Source organism: Phaseolus vulgaris, chromosome 8, assembly GCF_000499845.2.
Source record: "Phaseolus vulgaris cultivar G19833 chromosome 8, P. vulgaris v2.0, whole genome shotgun sequence".
Classification (NCBI taxonomy): Eukaryota; Viridiplantae; Streptophyta; class Magnoliopsida; order Fabales; family Fabaceae; genus Phaseolus; species Phaseolus vulgaris.
The window spans coordinates 51,617,205-51,626,253 of NC_023752.2; the positions used below are offsets into that span (position 1 = coordinate 51,617,205).

General features: G+C 55.2%; 1 protein-coding gene across 1 annotated transcript; it reads right to left on the reverse strand.

The window, feature by feature from the left end:
- Positions 1-4,788: 4,788 nt before the first annotated feature.
- On the reverse strand, positions 4,789-8,646 carry LOC137825327 (uncharacterized). Its single transcript, XM_068631000.1, has one exon. The coding sequence runs from the start codon at positions 8,644-8,646 to the stop codon at positions 4,789-4,791; it is 3,858 nt and encodes a 1,285-aa protein (XP_068487101.1).
- Between the last annotated feature and the right edge of the window lie 403 nt (positions 8,647-9,049).

Sequence of the window (9,049 nt, forward strand, 5' to 3'; positions counted from 1 at the left end):
CCGGTCATTCTTCCCTCTCTCTCGGTCGTCCTTCTCCTGCCCTTGGGCTTTCTTCCTCTTTGTCAACCTCTTCATCATCCTCTTCGTCTGCCACCGATTCCTTATCGGCTGGGGTGGCCGAGGTGCCACCCATGGTAGAGGTGGTTAGGGGGGACGACTCGGTTAACGCTGTTGACCGGTCGGACTCTCCCCTTATTACCGTTGTCGCCCGGCCGGACTCTCCCCCCGCTAGCGTTGGCGACCGGCCAGGATCACCCCCGACGGCCGTTCCACTCGCGGATTTTAGTTTGGTGGATCCTAGTGTTGTTGAGTTCTCGTCGTCTTATGATACCGAGAAGTCTGTGGCCAAATTTTTGGCCAAGTACCCGGTGTTGAAAGCGGGCGAGGACTCCGACGATTCTAGGGATCCAGATTACTTTAGAATCCTGCCTTGTGGTCCGACCGAGAGGGTGTGTATGGGTCGGGCTGATGTCGGTCCTCCCTTTTTTTTATATGTACACTTGCTTTTTTTCAGATCTTCACGTCTCCCTCCCTTTTGATGAGTTCACAATGGGCGTCCTACGGACGCTCAACGTGGCGCCCACCCAAGTGCATCCAAATACGTGGGCGTCCCTTCAAGCGTTTCGCTTGCTGTGTGACGTCATGCGGCTTCGCCCCACCCCTTCTTCTTTTCTTTGTTACTATGGTTCTTACCCCGGTCGTTCAGCCTCTTGGCTCTCTTTGGCCGGCCGGCCGGGACGTGTATTGTTCGACCCCTTCGCGGTCTCGTATAAACGGTTTAAGGAAAGGTTTGTCAAGGTCGTCATTCGGCCCGAGGCGACGACTTTTTTCTTTGACCGAGCCGGTCGGTCTCGGTTCCCCTTATATTGGACCTCCCAACCCACAGGGTTTAAGTTTTGGCCGAGGCCGACGGAGAGTGAGGAGGAGGTGGAGATTCTCTCCTTCTTCGACGCACTCCCAAGGAAGCTTGCTTGTCGATCGCTGATCGGTGCATACACCGAGTCAACACGTTGGGCGGCCATTAAGGGTATGGGTTCGCGTTTTTGTTGTGCCGGTCGGTAATTTCGTTTACGCTTTCTAACTTGTGTTTTTGTTGTGCAGCTACAATGGTTCAAGAGAAACCGGCCGGCGTTAGCGTCCTTGACGAATACCGGAAGAGGGCGGCCGATCGAAAGGGACGTCGAAGCATCGACGTTCTTCCTGCGAACGCTTCTGCCGCCCCTGCTGCCGAGAGGGACCCGGCCGGTCCTTCCCGGAAGTCCAAGAAAAGGGCGAGGGATGGTGGTAACATTGCCACCACCTATCGTTCCCCCGGCTCTCTCTGCCGACGCCGCCTCCTTCCCGCCACGAGATGGTCGAGGTGGGCTCTCTCTCGCCTCGGCACGTGGAGCAAGCATCCGGTGCTTCAGCTGGTGGTCATCGGCCGCCGACCTCGGCCCTAGATCTTCTAGGGGGTAGTCACAAGTTTACGCGTAGAGTTCGCGTGGCTCTCCCTGAGGGGACCCGGGAGTCGATCCGGTCGGTCGCCCCCTTGGACCTGCTGAAGAGTGGGCTGGAGCTTATGTGCCGGTCCATCGTTCTTGTTGAGCAAGGGATTGAAGGTCATGGCCAGCACGCCGAGGATGTCTCTCGGTTGGAGCAAGAGTTGGCCGAGGCTCGCGAGAACCTGAAGCGGTCCTTGGCTGCCAATGATGACCTGTCGGCCAGCGCTGCTCGGGAGGCTGCCAAGAGGGAGCTCGCTGAGAAGGATGCTGCCGAGGCGAGACGGCTTTTGGCCTTGGCTAAAGAGGAGGCTTTGAAGGCGGCAGCCGAAGCTGTTGAGGTGAAAAGGATGGCTGAGGAGAAGCTGTCGTCCTTGGCCGCTGAATTGGCTGCCCTCCAAACTGCCAAGGAGCAGGTTGAAGTTGAGCTCGACCAGAATTACGACGAGTCGGAGGAGCTGCTTAAGCAGTGCTTCAACCGAGCCGTGCGCCAAGCCCATTTTCTTTATGGGGGACCGCCGGCCTCTGGTGATTTTAATATGGACTATGAAGTTCACCAAGGTCGGTTGATTCCAAGCGCCGAGGCGGGGGCTTTGGAGGCGTCGGAGGCTCAGGCGGCCGGGACCCATGAGGGGGAGGGAGAGTGCGTGAAAGTTCAAGACTAGGTTTTACCCTTGGCCGGGGTGTGGCCTGTTCTTGTTTTTAATTTCCTCCCAGGCCGGGGTGTGGCTTCTTTATTTTGCTTTTTGATGTATCGCCCGGTATTTCTTGTTTATTAATACATCGTCCAACTTTCTTTTATCAGTTTGACATAAAAATTTGTTAGTTACTCAATCGGTCTCCCAAGAAGATGGGCGGTCGGCCCTTCAATTGCGAATGTAAAATTCAAACAAGTAAAATGTGGGCGGTCGGCCCTTTAATTGCGATTTTAAACTCGAGCAAGTAAAATATGAGCGATTGGTCATTTATTGCGAGCGTTAGACTCGAGCAAGTAAAATAAGGGCGATCGGCCACTAATTGCGATGTTAAACTCGAGCAATTAAAATATGGGGCGATCGGTCGTTTATTGCGAGCGTTGGACTCGAGCAAGTAAAATAAGGGCGATCGGCCACTAATTGCGATGTTAAACTCGAGCAATTAAAATATGGGGCGATCGGTCGTTTATTGCGAGCGTTAGACTCGAGCAAGTAAAATAAGGGCGATCGGCCACTAATTGCGATGTTAAACTCGAGCAATTAAAATATGGGGCGATCGGTCGTTTATTGCGAGCGTTAGACTCGAGCAAGTAAAATAAGGGCGATCGGCCACTAATTGCGATGTTAAACTCGAGCAATTAAAATATGGGGCGATCGGTCGTTTATTGCGAGCGTTAGACTCGAGCAAGTAAAATAAGGGCGATCGGCCACTAATTGCGATGTTAAAATCGAGCAATTAAAATATGGGGCGATCGGTCGTTTATTGCGAGCGTTAGACTCGAGCAAGTAAAATAAGGGCAATCGGCCACTAATTGCGATTTTAATCTTGAGCAAGTAATGGCGATTGGCCGACACTCGCGATGTTAATCGAGCAAGTGGGCGATTGGTAGGCCGGCACTTGCGATGTTAATCGAGCAAGTGGGCGTTCGGTGTGCCGGCACTCGCGATGTTAATCGAGCAAGTGAACGTTCGGTGTGCCGGCACTTGCGATGTTAATCGAGCAAGTGGGCGTCTGGTGGGCCGGCACTTGCGATGTTGATCGAGCAAGTGGGCGTTCGGTATGCCGGCACTTGCGATGTTCGGTAGAATATTTCCAACACTTTGGTGAAAACGCCTCGTTGAAACCTCCCTGGTTGGGTGAGGAAAGAGTGCGTATTTTTATTGATTTTAACTGTAATAGAACTTGAGGTGTGTGGCATTCCACGTCCTCGGTACAATTTTTCCTGAAAGCCATTCTAGATGATAGGCTCCTCCTTGTGCGACTTCTCGGACTCGGAAAGGCCCCTCCCAGTTGGATGAGAATTTCCCTTCATTTTTTCTGGCGTCGCTGCGCATTCTCCAGACGAGATCACCCTTCTGGAAACATCTCGGCCGGACTTTGGTGTTGTACCGTCTGGACGCCCGGGCTTTGCAGGCAGCCTCTCGAATCTTGCTTTTGTCACGCATCTCACTTACTAGGTCGAGGTTGACTGCTAGGCTTTCCTCGTTTAGGGTGAGATCGAACATCTGCCGTCGTATGGTGGGCTCGGCCACCTCAACTGAGATCATTGCCTCGGTACCGTATGTCAGGCTGTAGGGTGTTTCCTGTGTGGTAGTTTGGGGGGTGCACCTGTACGCCCAAAGTACCTCGATCAGCTCCTCGGTCCATCGGCCCTTTGCTTTGCCCAGGCGCTTCTTCAGTTCGTTGAGTATGACCTTGTTGGCGGCCTCGGCCTGCCCATTGGTTTTGGGTGTTCCACCGAGGCCGTGATGGACTTGATGCCCAGGTCGTCATAGAAGGACTGTAGGCCTCGGTCGATGAACTGCCGGCCATTGTCAGTTACTATTGTGTGTGGGACGCCGAATCGGCAAACTATGCTCCTCCATACGAAGTTTTGTTCATTCTTCGCCGAGATGGAAGCGAGGGGCTCGGCCTCGATCCATTTGGTGAAGTAGTCGACTCCCACCAGGAGGAATTTGGTCTGCTCCTTTCCTGGGGAGAATGGACCGATAATGTCCATCCCCCACATGGCGAACGGCCACGGGGAGATGATGCTGTGCAGTTCTTCCGGCCTGGTGTGGAGGAGGGGGCCAAATTCTTGGCACTTGGCACATTTCTTTACGTATTCAGCACAGTCGCCCTGTACGGTTGGCCAGTAGTAGCCGGCTCTCAAGATCTTGGCGGCCATAGTCCTCGCCCCGGCGTGATTTCCGCAGACTCCTTCATGGATCTCGGCCAGGATGTATTCGGCCCTTTTGCTGGTTATGCATATTAGCAGGGGGGTTGAGTAGCCTCTCCGATACAAATCTTTGTTGATCATGGTATATCGGGCGCATTGTTGCTTCATGGCCTTCTCTTGGTCGGTCGTGCACGTGCCGTCCGTCAGGTATTGGATGACGGGTGTCATCCAATTGTCAGCCTCAGCCTCTTCTTCTTCTACAGCTAGACACTCGGCCTCGGCCTCCGTCACACTCGGGTGTCTCAGCCATATTTGTATGACCGACCTCTGATGGCTCTTCTTTTTGGTGACCGAGAGCTTGGACAGGATGTCGGCCCTCTTGTTGTCCTCCCTCGGTATGTGTTGCAAGGGTGCTTTGCTGAAGCGAGCGATACTGTTTTTGGCCGCGTGGTACTATCGCTGCAGCAAAGGTTCTTTAACCTCGAAATCTCCATTGATTTGGCCGACCATCACCTGGGAGTCGCTTTTGCATGTGACCTCGCGCGCTCCCATGTCGTAGGCTAGGTTCAGCCCGACCAGCAGGGCTTCGTATTCGGCTTGATTGTTGGTCGCCCGAAATCCGAACTGGAGGGCTTGTTCCAAGAGGAGGTCGCCCGGCCCCTCCAGGACGACTCCCGCTCCACAGGCTGTTTTATTTGAGGAGCCGTCCACGTAGAGAGTCCAACCGCCTGAGAGGGTGGGCAGTGGTGTCAGCTCGGTCGAGAAGTCGGCCAAGCATTGAGACTTGATGGCGCCCCTCGGCTCATAACGTATGTCGAACTCGGAGAGTTCGACCGACCATCCTATCATCCTCCCTGCAAGGTCCGGTTTAGATAAAATTTTAAAAATAGGGTAGTCGGTTCTTACAGTTATGGAGTGATTTTGGAAGTAGGGGCGCATCCGTCTTGCCGTGAGGACGAGTGCGAGAGCCACCTTCTCAATCATTTGATATCGCTCCTCGCCCTCGGCTTCCTGCACTAGGGCAGCGCTGACTGCTTCTTCCGAGACCGCTAGATATACCAGGATTGGGACGTCGGGTCTCGGCTTCTGGATGACGGCGGGGGATGTGAGGAACTCCTTGAATTTTTTGAAGATTTCCTCGCATTGGTCGTCCCAGACGAATTTTTTGCCTTTTCGAAGCAACTGAACGATCGGCCTCGTCCTCTCGGCCAGGCGGGGGACAAATCGAGAGAGGGCGGTCAGCCGCCCAAGGAGTTGTTGTACCTCCTTCACGATGTTCGGGCTTCTCATGTTGAGTATGGCCTGACATTTGTCGGGGTTGGCCTCTATCCCTCGGTGGGTGAGCATGAAGCCTAGGAACTTTCCTCCCTCCACCCCGAAAGTACATTTTTCGGGGTTGAGTTTCATGTTGACTCCCCTTAGAGCCCTGAAGACCTCGTCCAGATCCTTTAGATGTTGCTCGAACGAGTCGAATTTCACGACTATGTCGTCCACATAGACTTCTACCGCCCGGCCTATCAGACCCTTGAAAACTTTGTCCATGAGACGCTGGTAGGTCGCCCCGGCGTTCTTGAGGCCGAACGGCATGACCTCGTAGTAGTAGTTGGCATCGGCCGTCATGAAGGCCGTCTTCTCCTTGTCCCGGGGGTGCATGCTTATCTGGTTATAGCCTGAGTAAGCGTCCAGGAAGCTCATAATTTTGTAACCGGCCGCCCCATCCACCAGGCGGTCAATGTTCGGGAGGGGGTAGGTGTCCTTCGGGCATGCGCTGTTGATGTTTCTGTAGTCGACGCACATCCTCCAGTTACCGTTAGGCTTGGTAACCATGACGACGTTGGCCAACCATGTCGTGTATCGGGCCTCCCTTATGAATCCGGCCGACAGGAGCTTGCCGGCCTCCTCCTTCGCCGCGAGTCGTTTTTCGTCGCCCAAGTCCCTCTTCTTTTGGGAGATCGGACGGGCCTCCTTGAATATGGACAGCCGATGGGTGATGACGTCCGGGCTTACTCCCGGCATGTCGGCCGGCGTCCATGCGAACATGTCGACATTCTTTTTTAGCGCGGCGTGCATGACCTCGGCCTCGGCCGCTGCCAGGGCTATCCCTACAGCTGTGTTGTGCTCTTTGTCGAGGAGGGGGACTCTCCTCAGCTCCTCTCTTGCCTCTAGCCTGTCCTCGGTTGCCCGGGGATCAAGGTCTACTAGTGCCACGGTTGGCTGGGCCTCCCTCGGCCGGTCCTTCCTGGGGGAGCGGTTCTTTCGGGAGGACTTTCTCGCCCGAAGGGGGGAGGTGTCTGCCCTTGGAGGCTCCACCCGAAGGCTTTCGGCGTAGCACTCTCGTGCTTCCTTCTGGTCCACGTGGACCGTGAGAATGTCTCCTGTCTTTGAAGGGAATTTCATTGCGAGGTGAGGGGTCGATACTATGGCCATCAGCCGGTTGATGGATGGTCGGCCGAGGAGGATGTTGTAGGAGGTGTTGGCGTCGATGACCAGGTACCGGATTTTGATGGTCCTGGTGTTCTTCCCCTCTCCGAAGGTGGTGTACAAGTCGATATACCCCTTGGTACCCACTCTTTCGCCCGAGAATCCTACCACGTGGTCGTCGAATGGCATCATCTCGGCCTCGGTCATTCTCATGGCCTTGAAAGTTTTCCAGTAGAGGATATCTACCGAACTTCCTTGGTCCACGAGGGTCTTCCTTATGGTGAATCGATCTATGTCGACCGCTATCACCATCGGGTCGTCTTGCTGGCGGTAGTCCACGCCTTTAAAGTCTTCGTTCGTGAACGTGATGGGTGGCATCCTTGGTCGGAACGCCACGGCGTTTACTTGGTGTACCGCCCGGAGGTGCTTCTTCCGGGCGTTGTTTGTGCTTCCTCCCCCGGCGAAACCGCCGACTATAGTGTTGATAACCTCTCGGTTACCTCTCCTATCGCCCTCCCTGGGGGGATCGTCTCTTCGAGGGGGGTCAGCCCTTGCGGGTTGCCGGTCGCCTCTGTTATTTTGGTTTTCTCGGCCTCGTTGGGGTGACCTCGTCCGCCTGGGTGGGTCCGCCCGGCCGGGTGGGTCTCGGCCATTCCTGACGAAACGGCGGAGATGCCCAGCCTGGATAAGTTCCTCGATCTTATCCTTAAGGGCCTGACACTCGTCGGTCGAGTGTCCGGTGTTTTGGTGGTACCGACACTGCTTCCTCCGGTCGGCATTATTTGGGCTGGCCACCTTCCTTGGGGGAGGGATCAACTCGGCGCTGAGGGCCTCGTCCAAGATCCTCCCTCTCTCAGCCGTCAATGGCGTGTATCTCGAAAATCGAATCGGTCGGTCTCGATTCTCCCGTCGCCGATCAGTTCTCTGTATCGGCCGCGCCTGGCGGTCCTTTTCTTCCTTCCTCTCTCCGCCGACCTCGGCACGGGCCTGGTTGCGGAACTCTCTTAGTTCCTCCAGCTGCATGTACTTAGCGGCTCTCTTTCTCAGCTCGTCCAGGCTGTCGGCCGGCTGCATGCATAGGTTGTCGGCAAAGGGCCCCGGGCGCAGGGCTGTCAGCATGTGGTGCATGGCGACGTCCGGACTCAGATTTCGGATGTTCATCGCTACTTTACTGAACCTATCCACGAAGGTTCTCAGCGACTCTCCCTTCTCATGGCGGATGCCTACCAGGGCGATTGAGGTCAGATGGTGCGGCCGGTTGGTCGCGAACTGTGTTTCGAACTTTGCGACGAGCGCGGCAAAGCTGTCTATGGAGTTGGGTGAGAGCTTGATGAACCAACTAAGGGCCGCACCCTTCAAGGATGTGGGGAACACTCGGCACAAGACGGCATCGTCCGAGGTGTAGAGGCTCATGTGGGTGGTGTAGGCGTCCATATGCTCGTCCGGGTCGGTCGACCCGTCGTATCGGTCTCGGTTGAAACCCTTCCACTTCTTAGGAAGTGGGACTTCGATGATGTTGTTTGTAAAGGGGTGACGGCGGTTCGGGTCGGCCGTCAGGGTCGTCCGAGTGGATCTGATTAGGCACGACTCGTCGCCCATTTCAGTCTCGCGGGGAGGGGGTCGGCCTCTCGTCCCCTCGGCCACATCCGGGTTGGGGGGAGAGGTGTAGGACTTGCCGACCACGTTCGTCGGTATGACAGAGGGTCCTCCCTCCCCCAGCTTCTTTTTCATATCCTCGTTCTCCCTGCGGAGAACTTGCAGCTCTTGCTCATTTCTCTGAGCGGCCTCCTCGGCCTTTCTTCGCATCTCGGCCATCTCCCGCTGGAGAGACAGCAGCAACATTGTTTGGTCGGCTTCAGTCATTCTTTCCATGCTTCTTGTCGAAACCATCTACTTTTTTCCTTCAGCTAGTTTACCTCGGCCCCACGGTGGGTGCCAATTGTTCCTGCTAGGGAGATGGGACCTAGAGAACTGTTGAAGTCTTCTTCTCCTTCCTTCGGTCGGGCAGGTGGCTGGGTGATGAACTGGGATCCTTCTCTTCCTTCTGCTTATCCTTCGGCACTCGGGACTCGGTCGTCGGGTGAACACCGGATGGTGGGGGTACCTGCGAAGGCACTCCGACGCTCAAGTCAGTAAAGCGGGTGGTTAGCTCTCAGGTAGGTGAACAGTAATAATGACATACCTTACTCCTTGGGATGCGCGCTATTTATATTATTCTAATGGGCCTACCTTGTTGGGCCCGTTTATCGAGGTAGATACCGCTTAGGGTTGCATTACCTACTTCTTGATGATG